A 23,709-nucleotide genomic window follows, 5' to 3' on the forward strand; every position below is an offset into this window, starting at 1 on the left:
ATAAATAGACAGCATCCTTTATACGGCGGTTTATTTTGAGAGCCTGTAATATAATAGGCTCTCTCACAAAAAAAATCTTTCAAAACTTCCCTGAAGTTTACGTTATTGCATGCAAATTTCAGATTTGATGGTAGGTGATTGAACATTTTCAATCCATTATAAATGAAAGAGTCTTCAATGAGATAATATTTTGGAATGGGCAAATTAAAGTCGTTTCTTTGTCGAGTGGCGTTTGTAGGTTTTCACATCTGCTGTTGCTGTTCGAAAGTAATTACAACCCCAAATTTTTGACTTGTAATGTCTTATCATAAAATAACAACGGTTTCCAGTTTCACTGCAAACTCTTCACTTTGAAAACCCCACAATTTGTTTGTGGGGGAATTTTGAAACTTTTAATGCTTGGGATGCCTTTTTTCTGCAAACACCAGAAAGTGAATTTTGTTTTGATTAAATACTACTGGTCGTTTTTCTAAAGTACCTTCTAGCTTACTCTATCACTTGTTTGGGTGTTGGCGGATTTTTAAATCTCTCCTTGCAAAGGATTCTGCCTTCGATCGATATGTTTAAAAACTATATCCTAATAAAAATTAAAGCTCAGTTGTAGTACGGGGGTTGCAACTGAGTTGCCTTATATTATAAAAATATATATCTACTTAATCCTAGTACACAGTTCAAGTGGTAGAGTGAAACCTAGAATGAAGATACTCTAGTTATACGATCAGCAGGGCCCAATCACTAATGGACGACGATATGGTTGACAGACGTGGGATTCATCGATATGTTTCGAGTTGCAATCGCTTGATTGTAAATGTCGCCATCTATCAACTGGCCAAGAAAGTACCAAGCAACCCAGAACTGATAAACTATGGGAGAGATAGAAGTTACGTTGTATTAAATAGCACCTGAGTTGAAAGTATAACATTATTCAAATTATCACATCACACCTTAAGAAATGGTTAAGAAGCAGAAGTGTTCAATTGGTCTGAACAATCAAGAAGGATCTTCTTGCTCTAAAGCTTTTTGAATCTCAGCAATGAGAGGTTAGAGTTAAAAACTAACATACATGGTGTCCCACAGTGTTGGGTCCTTGGACCGTTATTGTTTATCATTTATATCAGGTCTCCCAGGTACAGGCTTACAGTCTCCCAAAGAAATTCACCAGACTATCATGTGTATGATATATTACCATCTGATATCAAGTCCCTCAATATAATTTCCTTTCGAAAAATGATAAAAAAATTTCTTTTGCAGCACTGCTTCTATTAAGTGGTTAAGTTTGAAGAATATATGGTACAACTTGAAGTTCGCTCGACTCTGTTTTATCAGAAGTGATCAATCTGATAAATAGCATCACTATTTCATTTTTTATATAAGAATGATCATAAATATACTCAACGTGGCAATCTTTATTTGTCGCTAGTATGTACTTCTATGTATTTTTACTATATTTTCAATATATCTTTATGTATTTTCAATCTAACTGACTTGCTATAAATGTACTTTTGTATACAACATAGTTGAATAAATATTCTATTCTATTCTATTCTAAATCTTTAGTTGATTTATGTCACTAAGGAAACCGAAAACTTGGAATAAAAAGAGTTATACAGGTTTTTTTTCTATCCTCATTAAACCATTGAATCGTCATTTATCTCTTATTGATGAAATAACATTTTCAAAAAATTTTAGTTATATCATTGCTATCGACAAAGTTAACAATTCGAATTATTGATGATATTAAAGAATGGTGGCCAGAAATTATGGAAACAGCGGTATAACTTCCAAAGAATGCATTTCAGAAAGACTTCTGGCAACTCAGTGGTGTCATCAAATTTGAACTTGACCATTTCTTTGATGGTCACAGGTACAGCTCGTTAGGAATACAGCTCTTTACAAATATGTGTAGATCAGAAACAAACCTGAAGAAAACGCCCTTTTCGAAACAAACACTTTAATAAGAATATTGAGGTATTAAAAAACCCTTCCTCCTATTCAGTTTGTACTCCAAATATTCATTTGGGAATTGAATCAGATATCATTCACAGGATACTACACAATATAGTCGATTTCAATTTATTCAGCACTAAAGTACAACTACACAAATGAAATAATTCATTTTGAACGAGTTAATGACACCTAGACATACAAATGCTTGCATTGTGCTTATTCACTCATCCATGAACAAAATTTGAAGTATGCTATGAATATTGATTTGATATTTAGTGATTGGTATACACTAATAGAAAATAGAAAACTACATAGAATAAGTTCATAAAAAACATTGAAAGAGGGGATGTCGAAAAAAAGCAATGTACATGAAAGAGGTGAAATTTCACTTATATGAATGAATGTTTCGGAGTAACTCCTTCAGCACCAATGGATAACATTACAAAATTAAGCATCCAACCATTCATAAAATTACGACAAATGAGATAAATATTCTCATGTCATCGAAAACATATATTTATACGCTTATTTCATTGAATCAATCCATAGGAATATTCTTTTAATTGAAAGGGTTATCTTTCAGGAGAGATCAATTTTTGTGGGTTTTGGCTTTCTATTTTTCCATCTTCATACAAAAAAATATGGGAACTTTCAGACACAAACTGGCCATTCTCGAAACAACTTCTTTCCCGGCTTATACCACGCTGGACATTGAATTATATTACTACAGACATTTGAACAAGATATCCCACAGCTTCTCTGCACAGCCATGGCAGCTGCTATGGCACTAAAACCATTTGAATTAAATCTGTAGAGAAAACTGTACAGGCAATTCCATATCTGATATATGGATCTATAAGAGCAAAATGAGCTGTTTTCTAATGAGCACCTCAGGAAAGTATGCTGGTTTCGTCAATTTTGGGAGATAACTTACTGTAGTCGCATCATAATGAGGTAGTGTCATCAGCAAAGAGGGTGATCATGTCCATTGGATGTATGAATTTATTTATGTAGATGTGAATATTTTTTTCAAAGATATGGATTGCAGTAATTCAGTGAAAACAAACCAGTTAGTGGAAGGGTCTGACCCCTCTGGACCTGTACGTTAAGGAGGTTGCCTTAATGGCCATGTTAGGATTGCGCACGACTGGTGGAAACCTCGATGTAGGAATGGAACAATTGGGACTGAGCCTATGGCAAGAAAAGCGCTTACTGCGCAACCTCTGCTGCAGGCAACCAGTGATACAATTGAACCCAGGTTTATGTTTACTCAACCCTACAAAATACAGATAATACAGAACACAGAGCCAGATGTTACAAATGCAATACGCATACATACAGACGGCTCAAAAACCAAAGAAGACTCACATCACTAAGCCTAAGGATTAAGTGGGGAACGGGAAAAATACCAGTGTGGTCCAAACAGAACTGGCTGGTATCTCAATCGCCACAAAAGAAATAACCAGGAAAGACATTCTGACCAGAAAGTGAATTTTGTTTTGATTGAATACCACTGGTCGTACTTCCGAAGTACCTTCTAGCTTACTCTATCAGCTTTTTTGGGCGTTGGCAGATTTTTAAATCTCTCCTTGCAAAGGATTCTGCCGTCGATCTATGCTATTTAAAATCGATATAAATCATTGTGAAAATTAGCATAATTGTAATACGATGACTGTAACCAGTTATAAAATTTTGGATCTGTTCTTGGCGAAAGGTTTTGCCTCAGATCTGTGCGACTTAAAAAAATGCCTTAAATTGTAAAAATTGAAGCGCAGGCCTAAAATACTGTTTCAAATGATAGAGTGAAGCCTATAGAATAAAGGTACTCTAGTCATACGATCAGTAGGGTCCAATTACTAATGGACGATGGTATGGTTGACAGACGTGGGATTTATCAATATATTTCGAGGTTGTAATCGCTTGAGTATAAATGGCGCCATCTATCACTTTGTACTGTACAACGAGAGAATTTCATTCGCTGTTTCATCCATTCATCATTCGTAGAAATAATGAAAGAACTCATTTACAAACTTAATTAAATATTTATTGCAACGAAACGGGGAAAATACTTCAGGTGTAAACTTACACTAAAATGTTATTCAAAAATACAATAAATCACCAAAAACTCACATTATACTGCCACCCAGCAGGATCGAAGAAAAGAAGACGTGCTGCATTGCTGGAACCTTCTCTGAAGATCAATAGATTCTGAATGAATTCCTCAATACTGTCTATTAATGATCTTGACTTCCCTCAATATTTCATGATTATTTTCCATATTTGACAATACAGGTACCATCGTATAGAATAGCAACTGAGTTGAAAGATTAACGTTAATCAAATTATAACATCCTCTTGAAGATGATCCCTTGGGGATCGAAACACGTGTCGAAATAACGGTTTGGCGTTGGGACAAAACTACAGTAATATTCATCATATCACACCTTAGGAAATGGCATGTTCAATTGGTCTGAACAATTCAGAAGGATCTTCTATAATCTTTAATAAATTTATTTTATCAAAAAACCTGAAACTCGGATTGGAAAGAGTTTTACAGGGTGTTCTTTCTATCCTCAATGGATCATTGAACCGTAATTTATCTCTGATTAATATACTATTGGTAACAAAATTTTATTGTATCACAGCTGTCGACAAAGACAACAATTCTAATTTATTATGATATTCAAGTATGGTGGCTGAAAACTATGTAAACAGCAGCATAACTTTCAAGGAACGCTTTTCAGAAAGAGTTATGGCAACTCAATGGTGTCAAATTTTAACTTGAACGTTACCTTGTACAGCTCATCGCAAATACAGCTCTTTACAAATATGTGTAGATCAGGAACAATTATGTAGAAGCAGCCATCTAGAAACAACTACTTCTATATGATTATTGAAATATACAAAAACACTTTCTCCTATTCAGTTTGTACTCCAAATATTCATTTGGGAATCGAATCAGATGTCATCCACAGGATTACTACACAATATAGTATATGAAATAGGTGCAATTTCACTTATATGGAACACTGTCACCCTCAATGGCGAATGTTTTGCCTGTGTTTTCGTAGCATTGAGTTACCCCAATTCGAAATCACCTCTGGATCCTCATTGAGATATGCAACCGCTTGCTACTGGTGAAGATGTGCCTCTGTAGCCGAAGTCCTGGTATCCAAATAGAATGACGAGACAATTGTGCTGTCGTCAGCAAAGCAATATATAGCATTCTTGGTGTTGATATACAATAAAAAGAGGGTTGGAGGCAATGTGTGCCCTGATGTTGCAGGTTATTTTGAAGGTTTCGTCTATGACTGCGATAGATGTTATCAAGGACAATGTGGTGAAGGACGAGCAGCAATAATCACATCTGCTGCTGCTGCTGTTCGAGAAGTGATTACAACCCCAAGTTTTTGACTTGTTATGTCTTATCATAATGGGATATCATTTTTGTGCAAATATTTGAAAGTGAACTTTGTTTTGATTGAATACCACTGGTTGTTTTCCTAAAGTACCTTCTAGCTTACTCTATCACCTTGTTTGGGTGTTGGCAGATTTTTAAATCTCTCCTTGCAAAGGATTCTGCCTTCGATCGAAGTGTTGTAAAAATAAATTCTAAAAAATAAAGCTTTGTTGTAGTACGGGGGTGCAACTGAGTTGCAAAATTGTAAAAATGGAAGCGTAATTTTAGTACAGTTTCAAGCGGTAAAGTGAAACCTAGAATGAAGATACTTTAGTTATACGATCAGCAGGGCCCAATAACTAATGGACGACGATATTGTTGACAGACGTGGGATTTATCGATATGTTTCGAGTTGCAATCGCTTGATTGTAAATGATGCCATCTATCAACTGGCCAAGAAAGTACCAAGAAACCTAGAACTGACCAACTATGTGAGAGATAGGGAAAATTCGAATCAATTATGATATTCAAGTGTGGTGGTCTTGATCATTACCTTGATGGTGCACAGGTACAGCTCATTTTTTCAAACGCAAAGACTAATTTTTCACCACAGACTCGAAAAAAGTGGAAAATTTGGTATGGTCTTGATCACCTCCATGGATACGATCTTGACCTCGACTCTAGAAACCACTACGAAACAACTTTGACCATCACATTGATGGTCAAAGTCAAATCTGATAACACCATTGAATAACCAGGCGGAAATCCTCAAACCATTAGTTGAAACTTTTTCTGATATTCAGTCCTCAAAAGTAATTTCGCTGTTTCTATACTTTTGGAACGCCCACCATATTTGTTGTTTTTTATGAAGCGAACCTTGCCTATTTCTTTTTAAACTAATACAATTTCTTCATTGCTTCCCCAAATTCGAAATCACCTCTAGATCCTTAAATCAAAAGGAATGACTGTGTTGTTGTCAGCAAAGAAATATAGTGGATTCTTAGTGTTCTTCAATAAGTCGTCGATGTACAATGAAAAGAGGGTTAAGGACAATATGGATTCCTGGAGAACACCAGCTTTGATGGTTCTATTTTTATATCTTTTGTTTCGTTTATGACTGCGGTAGATATTTCCAAAAGTGATAGGGTGAAGGACATACAGCTTTGGTAATCATCATGCTGCTGTTTAGGAGCTTGTTATGTCCTATCATAAAATAACAACGGTGTCCAGTTTTACTACAAACTCTTCACTCTGAAAAACCCAAAATCTGTGGGCTTGGGATGCCTTTTTACTGTAAATACCAGAAAGTGAATTTTGTTTTGATTCAATACCACTGGTCGTACTTCTAAAATACCTTCTAGCTTTCTCTATCACCTTGTTTGGGTGTTGGCAGATTTTCAGATCTCTCCTTGCAAAGGATTCTGCCTTCGATCTGTGCGATTTATAATCGACATAAATTGTAAAAGTTGAAGCATTATTGTAGTACATTGTGTGAACCTGGGTTGCATAATATCAGATCTGTTCTTGTAAAATGTTTTGCCTCAGACCTGTGCGACTTAAAATCGCCTTAATTCTAAAAATTGAAACTTAAGCCTAATATTGTTGTATCAAGTGATAGAGAAAGCCAAGAATGAAGGTATTCTGGTTATACGATCAGCAGGGCCCAATCATTAATGGACGACGATATTATTGAGAGACGTGGGAGTTATCGATATGTTTCGAGTTGCAATCGCTTGATTGTAAATGCTGCCATCTATCAACTGGCCAAGAAAGTACCAAGCAACCTAGAACTGACTAACTATGTGAGAGATAGACCAAATTCGAATTAATTATGATATTCAAGTGTGGTGCCCAAAAATAATGGAAACAGCAGTAAACTTTCAAGGAATGCATTTCAGAAAGAGTTCTGGCAACTCAATGGTGTCATCAAATTTGATATTGATCATTGCCTTGATGGTCACAGGAACAGCTCAATTTTTTCAAACGCAAAGACTAATTTTTCACCACAGACTCGAAAAAAGTGGAAAATTTGGTATGGTCTTGATCACCTCCATGAATACGATCTTGATCTCGACTCTAGAAACCACTACGAAACAACTTTGACCATCACATTGATGGTCAAAGTCAAATCTGATAACACCATTGAATAACCAGGCGGAAATCCTCAAACCATTAGTTGAAACTTTTTCTGACATTCAGTCCTCAAAATTTATTTCGCTGTTTCTATACTTTTGGAACGCCCACCATATTTGTTGATTTTTATAAAGCGATTCTTGCCTATTTCTTTTTAAACTAATACAAATCCTTCATTGCTTCCCCAAATTCGAAATCACCTTTAGATCCTGGAATCAAATGGAATGACCGTGATGTTGTCAGCAAAGAAATATAGTGGATTCTTAGTTTTCTCCAATAAGTCGTCGATGTACAATAAAAAGAGGGTTAAGGACAATATGGATTCCTGGAGAACACCAGCTTTGATGGTGCTATTTTTATATCTAATGTTTTGTTTATGACTGCGGTAGATATTTCCAAAAGTGATAGGGTGAAGGACGTACAGTTTTGGTAATCATCATGCTGCTGTTTAAGAGCTTGTTATGTCCTATCATAAAATAATAACGGTGTCCAGTTTTACTACAAACTCTTCACTGTGAAAAACCCAAATCTGTGGAAAAAATTTAACTCTTCGATGCTTGGGATGACTTTCTACTGCAAATACCAGAAAGTGAATTTTGTTTTGATTCAATACCACTGGTCGTACTTCTAAAATACCTTCTAGCTTTCTCTATCACCTTGTTTGGGTGTTGGCAGATTTTCAGATCTCTCCTTGCAAAGGATTCTGCCTTCGATCTGTGCGATTTATAATCGACATAAATTGTAAAAGTTAAAGCATTATTGTAGTACATTGTGTGAACCTGGGTTGCATAATATCAGATCTGTTCTTGTAAAATGTTTTGCCTGAGACCTGTGCGACTTAAAATCGCCTTAATTCTAAAAATTGAAACTTAAGCCTAATATTGTAGTATCAAGTGATAGAGAAAGCCAAGAATGAAAGTATTCTGGTTATACGATCAGCAGGGCCCAATCATTAATGGACGACGATATTATTGAGAGACGTGGGATTTATCGATATGTTTCGAGTTGCAATCGCTTGATTGTAAATGGTGCCATCTATCAACTGGCCAAGAAAGTACCAAGCAACCTAGAACTGACTAACTATGTGAGAGATAGACCAAATTCGAATTAATTATGATATTCAAGTGTGGTGCCCAAAATTATGGAAACAGCAGTATAACTTTCAAGGAATGCATTTCAGAAAGAGTTCTGGCAACTCAATGGTGTCATCAAATTTGATATTGATCATTGCCTTGATGGTCACAGGAACAGCTCAATTTTTTCAAACGCAAAGACTAATTTTTCACCACAGACTCGAAAAAAGTGGAAAATTTGGTATGGTCTTGATCACCTCCATGAATACGATCTTGACCTCGACTCTAGAAACCACTACGAAACAACTATGACCATCACATTGATGGTCAAAGTCAAATCTGATAACACCATTGAATAACCAGGCGGAAATCCTCAAACCATTAGTTGAAACTTTTTCTGACATTCAGTCCTCAAAAGTTATTTCGCTGTTTCTATACTTTTGGAACACCCACCATATTTGTTGATTTTTATAAAGCGATTCTTGCCTATTTCTTTTTAAACTAATACAAATCCTTCATTGCTTCCCCAAATTCGAAATCACCTTTAGATCCTGGAATCAAATGGAATGACCGTGATGTTTGTCAGCAAAGAAATATAGTGGATTCTTAGTTTTCTCCAATAAGTCGTCGATGTACAATGAAAAGAGGGTTAAGGACAATATGGATTCCTGGAGAACACCAGCTTTGATGGTGCTATTTTTATATCTAATGTTTCGTTAATGACTGCGGTAGATATTTCCAAAAGTGATAGGGTGAAGGACGTACAGTTTTGGTAATCATCATGCTGCTGTTTAAGAGCTTTTATGTCCTATCATAAAATAATAACGGTGTCCAGTTTTACTACAAACTCTTCACTGTGAAAAACCCAAAATCTGTGGAAAAAATTTAACTCTTCGATGCTTGGGATGCCTTTCTACTGCAAATACCAGAAAGTGAATTTTGTTTTGATTCAATACCACTGGTCGTACTTCTAAAATACCTTCTAGCTTTCTCTATCACCTTGTTTGGGTGTTGGCAGATTTTCAGATCTCTCCTTGCAAAGGATTCTGCCTTCGATCTGTGCGATTTATAATCGACATAAATTGTAAAAGTTAAAGCATTATTGTAGTACATTGTGTGAACCTGGGTTGCATAATATCAGATCTGTTCTTGTAAAATGTTTTGCCTGAGACCTGTGCGACTTAAAATCGCCTTAATTCTAAAAATTGAAACTTAAGCCTAATATTGTTGTATCAAGTGATAGAGAAAGCCAAGAATGAAAGTATTCTGGTTATACGATCAGCAGGGCCCAATCATTAATGGACGACGATATTATTGAGAGACGTGGGATTTATCGATATGTTTCGAGTTGCAATCGCTTGATTGTAAATGGTGCCATCTATCAACTGGCCAAGAAAGTACCAAGCAACCTAGAACTGACTAACTATGTGAGAGATAGACCAAATTCGAATTAATTATGATATTCAAGTGTGGTGCCCAAAATTATGGAAACAGCAGTATAACTTTCAAGGAATGCATTTCAGAAAGAGTTCTGGCAACTCAATGGTGTCATCAAATTTGATATTGATCATTGCCTTGATGGTCACAGGAACAGCTCAATTTTTTCAAACGAAAAGACTCATTTTTCACTACAGACTTGAAAAAAGTGGAAAATTTGATATGGTCTTGATCACCTCCATGAATACGATCTTGACCTCGACTCTAGAAACCACTACGAAACAACTTTGACCATCACATTGATGGTCAAAGTCAAATCTGATAACACCATTGAATAACCAGGCGGAAATCCTCAAACCATTAGTTGAAACTTTTTCTGACATTCAGTCCTCAAAAGTTATTTCGCTGTTTCTATACTTTTGGAACACCCACCATATTTGTTGATTTTTATAAAGCGATTCTTGCCTATTTCTTTTTAAACTAATACAAATCCTTCATTGCTTCCCCAAATTCGAAATCACCTTTAGATCCTGGAATCAAATGGAATGACCGTGATGTTGTCAGCAAAGAAATATAGTGGATTCTTAGTTTTCTCCAATAAGTCGTCGATGTACAATGAAAAGAGGGTTAAGGACAATATGGATTCCTGGAGAACACCAGCTTTGATGGTGCTATTTTTATATCTAATGTTTCGTTAATGACTGCGGTAGATATTTCCAAAAGTGATAGGGTGAAGGACGTACAGTTTTGGTAATCATCATGCTGCTGTTTAAGAGCTTGTTATGTCCTATCATAAAATAATAACGGTGTCCAGTTTTACTACAAACTCTTCACTGTGAAAAACCCAAAATCTGTGGAAAAAATTTAACTCTTCGATGCTTGGGATGCCTTTCTACTGCAAATACCAGAAAGTGAATTTTGTTTTGATTCAATACCACTGGTCGTACTTCTAAAATACCTTCTAGCTTTCTCTATCACCTTGTTTGGGTGTTGGCAGATTTTCAGATCTCTCCTTGCAAAGGATTCTGCCTTCGATCTGTGCGATTTATAATCGACATAAATTGTAAAAGTTAAAGCATTATTGTAGTACATTGTGTGAACCTGGGTTGCATAATATCAGATCTGTTCTTGTAAAATGTTTTGCCTCAGACCTGTGCGATTTGAAATCGCCTTAATTCTAAAAATTGAAGCTTAATCCTAATACTGTTGTTTCAAGTGATAGAGGAAGCCTAGAATGAAGATATTCTAGTTATACGATCAGCAGGGCCCAATCATTAATGGACGACGATATTGGTGAGAGAACGTGGAATTTATCGATATGTTTCGAGTTGCAATCGCTTGATTGTAAATGGTGCCATCTATCAAACTGGCCAAGAAAGTACCAAGCAACTTCGAACTGACCAGCTATGCGAGAGATAGAAGTTGCGTTGTATTAAATATAGCAACTGAGTTGAAAAAATAACATTATTGAAATCATCACATCTCAGGAAATGGTTAAGAAGCAGCAGACAAGGCCCTATCAGCCTTGAACAAACAACGTGTTACCTCAGGGCTAGTACTACAGTGCCACCAAGATTTAGCCAAAGCAAGCCTCAGTAGATAATAACATTATCCTGAGGTGGATTAAAGGATACGACAGGAGTAAAGGTAATCGCATTGCCGACTCTTTAGCCAAGGAAGCGGCTGGACTAAGAATTTTTGGACCCAGTGGCACCCACGGCCTGATGACTTCGACAATTGCGGGACCGCCAAACGTCACACCCATGTTCAATCCCTAAAGAGATGGGATGAAGTGAAAGGATGCAATCTTGCCATGATCAGCCTGGGCGACCCTTCGAAGCTGGCGTCGAAGAAATATCTGGCGATGACCAGGAAAAATCTACGCTAACAGTAGGATTGCTGACTGGCCACTGTACTGAGAAAACACCTCCATAATATGGGGCTGGTGGATACACCTCTATGCAGGATGTGCGAACAGGAAGATGAGACTGTCAGGCATGTCCTATGCGAGTGTTTGTTCGGCAAGTCTTGGCCTACACCTGCCGATATAAAGGAGATGTCTCTCAGTGACCTGTCTACCTTCCTGGAAAGGACAGGATGGACGATGACCTAGGAAGACAACTCCTCGGGAGAATGTACAATGAGTCACATGTAGCCTAAGTGGTGTGGGATTTCACTCACCATCCCTACTCTGCAGATACAGATGGTTAAAGAAGCAGGCATGTTCAATTGGTATGAACCAATAAGAACGATCTTCTATTATCGTCAGTTGATTTATTTCATTGAAGGCTGTGAGAATAGTTAGTCAGATTTCTTCGATATTAATTGCCTTTTTTTTTCCAACTGAACTCATCCCTGTGTTTTGGCATTTCTATTGCTTTTCTAATATGCTCTTGGATAGTAATTTTGAGTTCAATTAAGAATTACTGTATCTTCGAATGCAAACCTGTAGACCACGGCCAAAAAACCCGGAAAATAGCTTTCATACAAAATACTGCTCTATTTTTTCTCAAAGATATGACTTGCAGTAATTCAGTGAGGGCAAACCAGTCAATCGAACAAAATAGAAACATTTGTTTGAAGGTGATTGACAATGTTTCGTGATGAATTTCACTAGTTCGGACTTCCATTGTCTACTATATAAAAAATGATTTGAAATCCCTGAAACAACTAAAAAAGAATAATTAAAAAAGAGTAGTTGAAAATAACAATTATATTAAGCAACAATAAACCTGAGATGAAATGATAGTGAAATAACCTACAAGTAAAAATATAATAATTGAATAAATAAAGATTAAAGGAATGAAAAAAGAAATATAAAAAAATAAAAAGGTGTAGAGATTCCAAGTCACGTTAGTTCACGACGTTTCGATTGTTGGTATCTACGATCGTCTTCGGGTGATGACTGGACTGATTCCTCCGAGAGATGACTATTTTATAGGTCGTTGAAATACTTTCACTTTCTCTGCTTTCTATTTTCCGCTTCACTGATTCCGTGAGAGATGACCGTTTTGGCGGGAGTTGGCCATTTTTTCGTTTGATGATGGGTTTCCATATGTTTCGTATTTCTACGCTGGCCTGGCTGAATACGTTGTTGGACAACATGTATGCGGCTTCCTTAAATTTTCCCCTAAACCAATGTTCCTCTCTGTGCAAGATCTCAGCTTGGGACCACTCGATGTTGTGTTGATGGGTCCAAACATGGTCTGCTATTCCTGATTTGCTGTTTTCTCCTCGCTGTGTGTGCTTCTTGTGCTCGGCAATGCGAACATTCAATGGCCTCTTAGTTTCACCAATATAGGATTTTCCGCACTCACAGGGTATCCGGTAAATGCAATTCTTGGAATCGCAGTCTGCGTTTGGGGGCCTGGTTTTCGTGAGGCTGCTACGGATAGTGTTACCGGATCTGAAACAGGTTCTGATGTTGTACTTGGAACCAATTCTTCTTATCCTCTCCGATAATCCTCTGATGTAGGGAAGTGCAAGCACTGGTTGTGACGGCTTCTCTTCCTTGCGAGGCTCCTGCTGTCTTTTAGCCAAAGTCTCTTCTACCATCGCTTTGGAGTATCCATTCCGCTGAAGATCATTTTTGATGATGTCTAGTTCCTTCTCGAGACCTTCCTTTGTATTACAGAGCCCAAAAGCACGGTCTAATAGAGTCTTGATGATTCCTCTTTTTGTCGATTAATGGTGGTTGGATTCGTGGTTCAGATACTGTCCCGTATGTGGGTTTTCGGTATATAGATGTTTCCCACTTAGTGTCGGTCCTCTTCACCAAAACGTCTAAGAATGGCAATTCATTGTGGATTTCCTTCTCCATTGTGAAAGTGATGGAAGGTCTCACACGCTGTTGATGTGTTTCAGAAAGGCGTCTAGTTCAGTATTCCCATGGTTCCATATTATGAAGGTGTCGTCAACATATCTCAACCAGACTCGAGGTTTCTTGTGGGCTTCTTCAATGGCCAGAGTTTCAAACCACTCCATATATATGTTGGCAATGACTGGTGAAAGTGGCGATCCCATTGGCAGTCCCTCATCTTGTGTAAAGAATTCGTCCTTCAGTTGGAAATAACAGTTTCGTACACAGCATCCTAGTAATTCCATAATTACTTCTATAGGTAGATTCGTTCTCTCTTTTAGGTTCCCGTCTTCGGATAGCTTTCTCTGTATGATTTGGAGTGCTTCTTCGACCGGAACGTTGGTGTAAAGGCTTTCCACGTCGAAACTAATTAGTTGATCTTCCTGTGTAACCTCAATTGACCCTAGTAGTTCGACAAAATGCCTTGAATTCTTCACAAAAGACGATGTTTTTCCTTGTAATGGTTGTATTAAGGGAAGTAAAAATCTAGACAAGTTTTGAGTAGCCGAATCTCTGGAGCTGATGATCGGTCTAAGCGGAACGTCCTCTTGTGGATTTTGGGTAGACCATACAAGTGAGGGGGCTTACTGTGCTGCGGTGTTAGCCATGATCTTTCCTTGTCCGAAAAATAGACTTGGTGTTTTTTCAATAGACACCTTCGTAAAATTCTTGGAATTGGTCATTGATTCCTAACGAAGTTGGAGCGATTGAACTTATTCTGTGTCAACGATATTTTTTGGGTTTCGGAACATATCTGTAGGTTTTTATATCTAACGTTTCAACTATGTCTGTTATAGACATCATCAAAGGCGATCAGGTGAATGATGTACTGCTCTTGTAATAATCACTTATGCTGCTGCTGTTCGAGAGGTAGTTACTACACCAATTTTTCAAAGTATGAAGTAGGGACTATCATAAGATGATAACGGTTTCCAGTTTGACTGCAAACTCTTCACTCTGAAAAACCCAAACAACTTTGTGGGGAAATTTTAACTCTTTGATGCTTGGGATGCATTTTTTCTGCAAACACCAGAAAGTGAATTTTGTTTTGATTAAATACTACTGGTCGTTTTTCTAAAGTACCTTCTAGCTTACTCTATCACTTGTTTTGGTGTTGGCAGATTTTTAAATCTATCCTTGCAGAGGATTCCGCCTTCGATCGTTAAGTTCTAAAAACTAATTCTGAAAATTAAAGCATAGTTCTAGTACGGGGTGCAACTAAGTTGCAGCAAAGTTTTAGATCTAATTTGCCTTAGATCGTTACGATTTAAAATCGCCTTAGACTATAAAATAGAATCTTAATCCTAATACACTGGTACAAGCGATAGAGTGAAACCTGGAATGAAAATACTCTAGAGATGCGATCAGCAGGGCCCAATCACTAATGGACGACTATATTGTTGAGAGACGTGGGATTTATCGATATGTATCGAGTTGCAATCGCTTGATTGTAAATGTCGCCATCTATCAACTGGCCAAAAAAGTACCAAACAACCAGAACCAACAAACTATAGGCGGTAGAAGTTGCGTCATATGGAATAGTAACTGAGTTGAAAGAATAACAGGAACAATGCCCAGGAGTTCTTTTGTTATCTTTAGAAAGTTTTACATGATAACGTTGATAGATATTGATAGATACAATGAGAATCCTAAACCGATCTTGAAGGAGATTGATGAAAAATTGAGCGATAGCGAAAAAATACAAAAGTCATTGCCATTGTAGATAATTTTCTTGGTTAATTGAAATTCACGATGAAGTGCACACACTGTGGACACACATCAGTAACATTTGATCCTTTCTGAAATTTGTCAGTTACCATACCACACAGAATTAGCCAATTGACTTTGTCACAATGCTTGGATTCCTTCACAAGAGAGGAAACTGTAGATGGACATGAAAAACCGACATATTCGAGTTGCAAGGGAAAAAGAAAGCTTCTCTCTAACAAAAATATTTAAAGGCGAGTTTAATGTTGCCATCCAATTTCCTCTAGATGGATCAGATATGAGCGATTAGTTTTTACTTTGTTTTCATTTTGAAGTTGCATCAGATTGCGCCAAGAAACTCGTGATTCAAGATTCTATTCTTCTATCAGATTACTATTGCTATGTAATATAGTGTTGCTACTTTTTTCTAAGAAAAGTCACGTCTTTAGATACACTGAAGGATCAATTCCATCAATCTTTCAACATTCGTTGTGTCATGAAAATTGATAAGTGTAAATCCATGCAAGAATACATTTTTTTCGATCCAGTGGAATATGTCAGGACTTGAGACATATTTTTTGATGAGCTGAGGTTATGTTTTGATTATATTCCACTGGTCATACTACCCAGGTACCCTGTTCATCGATGCTCACACCCGGTGGGTAACCTGGGGTTCAACACCCACCGCAGAAGGCGCCCCCCCGTTACCTTCTGTGCTCGGACTGATCAACAGGGACCTATGAGGGGGTAATATGATCAGCAGGGTCCATCGCACACAGACATCGATGTTGAAAACGGTGTTGTGTTATATGGAATCTTCTTGCGAGATAATTACCAAAATGTAGGTGGCGCCATCTCTTCGAAAAAGAACCTTACTATGCTGTGAAGAGTTTCATATGTTGCAAATGTTTGTGTGATGTGTTTTCAGATAGATGTTAATTGCCAGTACTCCTTGAAGACATTCTGAGAGATTTAATTCGATTATCAGAAGTCTGCTACGACTTTTCTGGGTGTCCAAAATAATTCTCCAAAATAATCTCCAGAAAATTAATGAATTTGTTCCAAAATACCTATTTTATTTTGAAGTTTTGTTATTTGATATCTCTGAATATTAGTTTCTTGTTACAATACTGTATAATTTTGAGTAATTTTCGGTGCTAACAAAAAATAAAAACAACTTTGCACCAAAAACTCCATCCAAATCCATTCCATCCCTTAAGATGGTAGTTGAATAATTCATATCGAGAAGAATATGACTGTCTCAATTCAACTTGAGAGAACGTAAGATCACTCTCAGATTTTCCACTCACATGAATATCTAGGCCTATCTTCTAGGTATGTTTGATTGTAAAGTAACCCTCCAAATACAGAGTGGTCCAACGAAAAGTATGCACCTTGCTTTTCTCCTTTTTTTTGTAACTTAACGCAAAAATTCTCGGACAGGTCAATTTTGCTTTTGAGGGGGACACATTTTAGATGTATTTTTCTACCTGTGCCTTCAACCCCCTAGCGAGGGTGAGTAACAACCCTAAAATTTTAAATGGAAAGTGGGGTCGAACTTCCCGAGATTCAACTTCGTCGAATACGTAATTATTATTGTTTTATAACCTAGAGTGATTGTTTGCTACATTTTCAGTGTTCCCAATATTATTATTCAATTTCTACAAGAACTACATCGAGTACCCACATGCGTTCCACTTTTACAGAGAATATAAAATGATACCAGTGGTACCTGCTTGAACTCAAATAACTATATTGAATCCCATTATTTTCATGGTATGATATTTTGTGACATTTTATCAGGAATTACTGCCGTTAAAGTATCTGTTGATTTATCAATTATCGAAAGATACTACATAACAATTATCAATAAGATATGTTTTACCAGTTACTTTTTCATATAAACTTGTATAAAGGCTACAAAAATAGCTTCTTCTGGTTATTTCTGTTCACGGTCTTTCTTTTAAGGTGTTGCAATATTGTGCACATCTTGCACAATGCAAGATATAATAATAATAGTTATTCGTCATTCAATTTGAAATACACAATAATCGTAGTTGTCGACAAATATAGTTCCCACAGAAGGATAAACCTGTGAGTGGGCTATATCATTTTAATATACAAAAGAGCATAATGAATGAAATATAAAAATGAAGTTTCTTTCAGTTTGAACAAAAAAAGCACTAGAAAAATTGTATACAGATATCACATTTGAATTAAATACAGTTGATACAAATTAAAACATCTAGGTTATATAATGAAACAGTCGCAATAAGTACATTACATCGAAGATCACGCACACATCAATCAAACAAGTACCCTATTTTTTTCAAATAAAACAAACAAACAAACCATGGGGAAAGTGACCTACAGATTACACAACTCCAATCACATACATCTTCTACAGACATTTATAGAATGTAGTAATATGTATTTCTCACGTCAACATATTGGTGTATCTGTGGTCTAGGCAAATCTGAGATCCAAACTTTAAGCTTATTTTTGAACATTAATGCCAACGATAGTTTTGATATGTGCTGGAAATAGAATTATACAGCCGAAGAGCTAAGTACTTAAGTATAACACTATTGTAAAGTATTTTTCTTTGATCTTGATACATAGGTTGAATTCATTTTGTGGCGACTTGCATAATGGTATCCAATTTTTCCAAGTTCGTGTTTATTTTTGTGTTGCCTTATAACAGTTTTGAAGAAGTAAAGTTGCCTTATGTCTAAAATCAATGTTTCCTTGTATAGCGCTTCTGTGGGGTGAGTTCTTTTTTTAGTTGTGATTATTTTCTGAGTTAATTTTGGAATTTATAATAGGACTTTTATACGAGAATTACTTGCTGCTCCCCAGGCAACTGTCCTATAGGAGAGGTGAGTTTTAAACAAGATTTAGTATAGCATGAGCTTTTGAGCTATATCTAGGTAGGATGTCATGTATTTCAATCTATATGTAGCAACATTCGATAGTATGATTTACAGAATATTGAATACTTCTCTTTCAGAAAGGAATTTTCAAAGAGAACCATTTTCTAGAAAACATATTGCTGTCAACAACGGTTACAAGATGGATATTATTGGCTCAATTCTTTCTGAAAAACTGCAGAAACTAGCTCAGAACCAGGTCTATCCTGTTTCAAAGAATGATACTGAACATTATTTTTTAAAAGGCAGAAAATTGGACGTAGCCCACAGAACAAATAATAATTTGAGTGTATAACAAAACAATAGAGATAAAACGCCAGTGTCGGATCGGTGGATACAAGTTGATTTGTGGCTCTTGTCAAAAAATTTGTATTGGACAACCTGGAAGATCTTTTTCCATAATAATAAAAGAGCATAAACGTAGTTTTTGAATGGAAAGACCAAGTCAACATTTGCGAATCATCGAGTAGATTTGAATTGTTTCCCCTAATTGAATTTAGTTTGAAACAAGGAAGTTGATGATTAGAACAGATCTTGAAAGTAAGTAGAATGATAGCTCAGGTAAACATTGTTATTCCTCATTCTCCAGTCTTATGACTTGTTCTTAGATAGGAAAATAGTTCAGGTAATGAATATATCATGAAGAAATTTGGCAGGTAGTAATAATAATAATGATTCGAATTACTACGAAAGCACGGAACTTTCAAGTGAGGTGTGTCTTTTGAACCCGTTTTGCATGTTTTTGAAAACGCATTGAAATAGTTTTAAAGCCACACATCTTCGCAAGGATTGAACCGATTTAAGGAAGCTAAGCTTGCCCCTCTTACAAGTAAATCCAACAAGTTTTTGGATCATTGCAGAAAGTTTTTCTTCTGGCAGACTTGTCTTGCAGTGCTTTGGCGATGGCCAGACAGTTTACGTTCTATTCCAATAATTTCCAATTTCATGAATCTTCCACTCGCAAACCGGGCTAATTACAATTCATTTATTTCAGTCGCTGACATTTGAGCAAATAGCCGGTTCCTTTCTATATTACAATAATTATTATTGCTTCGTATCGCAAATGGCATACGATAGCGCTCTCTCCTCGTGAGTCAACGACACCGGAGTTTTGCAATTATATTTCGTATGACTTCGCGTACTTTCTTACCGACAACTTTCATATTCATCTACTGGAAATGGAATTCGCTCATTAATTTCTTTTATCGTTGTGTCTAGGTCCACGCTCAAGCAGCGATTATAATGAGTCGCTTACCTGTGATTGCTGGTAATTTACATGCGTTTATGATATGACTGCTGGGAATCGGAAAAGCCAGTTCAATACTTTTATTATTGAGTCAAGCATTTATTAACTTTCTTTGCAAATCGCGAGTACGCGTCATGGAACGTCTTTCGTTGAACTGACTTTACTAACCTCACTTTTCAGTGGTAAAGTTAGGTAAGTACAGGCAAGTAAAGTTACTGAAATGCATTTCAGTTATTGTCGAACAATTGCCTAGAATTTGACGTGAAAGAAAAATAACACAAGTCCGCAACAAAAAAGTTTTCTGGACGTTTTCAACTATTTGTATGTATTTAGGTGTTCTGTTAGGATATTTTACTAAACGCGAAATTGTATTATAAAAAAAGGGTTTTTGTGCTAACTTGACGTCATAAATAAATACGTACAATTTTATTTTTATTGCTGTTTTTGAATGTATACAAGCCATAACTATTATTACTTCCTAAATAAAGAACGTCCTGAGCTCTACTTTGCCCAAGAAGACAAGTTGGTTCATTGTACCAATATTTATTTTATTATTTATTTTATTTATTTATTTATTTCATACAATATTCTACAGGATGAACCCAATTACAGAATAGGGAGTAACAGTGGCATTTACAAATATGTACTTACATAATATAATTTGTGAATCTATATAAAAATAGATACATAAAAACAGAACTGTCACTTAGCTAAGAAATGTCTTTTGATTTGTATAATATGGCAGTTTAATATATCTAGGACATGACTAACAGAATAAGAGGTATCGCACACAGAATAAGAGGTATCGCATGATATTTGTACGCGGAGTGTTGAGATAAAATGTGACACTATTCCTAAGAACCCAAAAATTCAAAATATGTAACAGTTGAGAGCAGGTGATGATATTGTTTATGACCTTGAATAAAACAAGAAATGAATAATATTTACGCCTTACCTCGAGACTACAAAAATTACGAGTTACAATCAATTCGTGATAGGGTATTTCTACAGTAGGATATGTGCATTTAAGTTTAAAAGACATACATTTTGGGAAGCCCTCTGTAGGGCTTCTAGTTGATTTATATGCACCTGATAGTAGGGACTCCACACGACAGTTGCATATTCCAGCCTAGATCGAACAAAAGTGAAATAAAGTTGTTGAAGCTTTTTCAAAGTCTTTTGTACTTCTAACTAAGAATCCATACATGCGATAAACTGCTGTTAGAGTAGTGTCAATATGTTTATTGAAAGAGAGGGATGAATCAAAAGTAACATCTAGATCAGTGAGTGTATCAGGACGCTCCAGAACTTGATTGTTTATGACGTAGTTGTGTAAATCCAGGTTGGTTTTCAGTGTGTAACACATTACATTACATTTGGATATGTTGAGAGATAGATTATTCTTTCGACACTATGTAGCAACGCGATTTAAATTCAGGGCGAGACGTTCGCAATAATTAGAACATGTTATATTGTGATAGAGTTTCAAATCATCTGCGTATAAAAGGAAATTGACATCAATCTCAGCTCCGATATCAATAATGAACATATTGAATAGTAGGGGTCCTAGATTTGATCCTTGTGGTACACCAGATATGGGTATACTGTGTGACCCATTTTTAATGGAAACACCCCCCTAAAATTTGAAGTTGTAAATCGATTATAATTTTTTTTTTGAAATGTCAAGTACTGAAAGGTCTACCTTGGGACAGAATTTGAAATGTTTATTAAAGTTGCCTCTAAACAGGTGTGACCAAAATTTCATGAAAAAGTATTCATTATTAACAAAGTTATGACAACTCAAAAATTCGAAAACTCACACAGCTAACAGTCACAATATATCATTCATTTTATGATTTTAACAATAAAGTGCCGCCAGATGAAAAAAAACAAATAGCGTAAATATTTTTAATGAAAATAACGGAATTACATTCACTCAATTCAACTAACAATGAAGCAAAAAATTTTAATAAATATAACTAATAACTAATTATTGAAATGTTTCAATTCAGTGCAACAATTAATTCTAACTCATATTCTAGTAGCCTCTACTAATCCACCACGTATTTCGATACATGTGTCGTAGCGCTTACGAATGTTTCTGATTACGTTCCTTAGTTCTTGAGAGCTAATATCTGCACATACCTGTCGAATTCTTGCACAAAGTTCATTTCTATCTCTTGAGCGGTTTTTGTAAACCCTTTGTGTGAGAGGTCCCCAGAGTAAAAAGTCCAAAACTGTGAGGTCTGGAGATCTGGGTGGCCACTCTATAAACGGACTACCACGGCCTATCCATCGGTTCGGAAAATGTTCGTTAAGCCATTGCCTCACAGCTTTGGCACAATGAACTGAACACCCATCTAACTGGACAATTAAATTTGATCGTTCATTGATTGGCAGCTCGTTCTCTAGAAACCTCTGCGCATTAATGTTTTCCTCAAAAAAGAAAGGACCAATAATTCGTTCGTTCAATATCCCACACCAGACGTTAATTTTTTGGGAATACTGGCTTTTACAGTTTAGTACCTAGTGTGTTTAAAAATTTTGGCTTGGAAGGTTTAATATTCTTCGCCTTGAGACATCTCCGAATAGTTTCTCGTGGAATATTCAAATCTGAAGTGGCATTCCTTATACTGACATTAGGATTAGGGGATTAGGATTAGGAGGGGGTAAAATCTTATCATTGTATTATCATGTTTGTTTTCAATTTTTCGAGAAAAATTGTAATGAACACACTTGCATAAAATAAAATGTCCTACAATTTTGAACGTAATCAATTGTTTCGAAGGATCGTTATTTTTCTATTTATTCCTGTTTATTATTGATGTTTTCAGGAACTGAAATTCACACTGTCAGTGACAGTGTATATTTCAGATGTCAAATCCTAGCTCGACGACGGCGGCGCTAGTAATTTAAAGGATAATTGAGAATGCTTAGCAAACTTTCTGTATTTAAGGTTGTTTTCACTCGTTCAATAGCGATATAGGCTTTATTGGAATCTGACGATCACTTGTAATATGTTTGTTCCATATAATCCCTAGAAAACAGTATAAAATACCTAAGAATGTCGTTTGACTAGAGGAGTGGATATTATCGATAATGAAAGGCTCATTAGGTAAGAGTTTCTGTAGAAAAATTTTTGACAGTAACCGATTTTGGAGGATTAAATTCGATATAAAAAAATACATTACCCTGCAATGTGTTGCTGAAAACCAGTAGACATAGCGTTAAAGTCCACATCAAATCAAAGAAAGCCATGGTGTGTCAGGTCACAACCAGCATCTAGCCGGTTTTGCCGAATAAAAAACAGTTGACGGGATCACCACACAGTCAACACAAAAATCGCCGAGAGACACTACTTTCCGGGCTAATTACTTTCAAATCACATCACTGAAAAGTTGAAAAACTACCGATGGTCAAGCTCAGGGAAGCAAGGTAGCGTTTTTTCCACGACTACAGTAAATAACTGTAGACAGCACGATCAATTACTATAAATTATTGACCCACCGCATTCGTGAGAGATTTTTTCCAATTACAGTTCTTCACGGGAATTTAGGTCAGACGAGTTGAGCACACAAATTTCTTCAATCGCGTCCAGACTTGTCACTATTTGGCGGTTTGTTCCTGTACCGTCACATTTTCACTGGGAGGGTAATTTTTTTAAACACAAGCACAGTTGAAGAACTGAATGTCTTTCTCGATTTCACCACATCCGGAATAGATGACGAGGCTGTCGATGGATCGTTCTTCTGTAGACGATGGCCGAGTAACGGAACCACTAGGACTTACAAGAACCAGCGAGTGTACTCGCGCTCGGGGGCAGGTAGGGGTGAGTGGGGTAACGATAGTTTTACCGCGAGGTTCAAGGATATTCATAGACAGACGGGCGTGAATTTTTCTTGTTTTTGTCAAGGAGTTAGCGTGCACTCTAAATGAGATTCCAACCAAATTCTGAGTATTACTGGAGTTTTTTTCCC

The 23,709-nt window shown here is 36.4% G+C and overlaps 1 protein-coding gene across 1 annotated transcript in view; it reads right to left on the reverse strand.

The window, feature by feature from the left end:
• pwn (calcium-binding EGF-like domain-containing protein pawn) overlaps nt 1-23,506 on the reverse strand; it is a 53,133-nt gene extending 29,627 nt beyond the window's left edge. The window contains exon 1 of the mRNA XM_023159050.2: nt 22,924-23,506. Coding sequence (XP_023014818.2) covers nt 22,924-22,990 — 67 coding nt within the window. The 5' untranslated portion in view covers nt 22,991-23,506. The remainder of the gene's footprint in view (nt 1-22,923) is intronic.
• Between the last annotated feature and the right edge of the window lie 203 nt (nt 23,507-23,709).

This window comes from Leptinotarsa decemlineata, unplaced genomic scaffold (genome assembly GCF_025532065.1).
Source record: "Leptinotarsa decemlineata unplaced genomic scaffold, Ldec_3_MD MMD2_tig00026282_RagTag_RagTag, whole genome shotgun sequence".
In the NCBI taxonomy this organism is placed as follows: domain Eukaryota; kingdom Metazoa; phylum Arthropoda; class Insecta; order Coleoptera; family Chrysomelidae; genus Leptinotarsa; species Leptinotarsa decemlineata.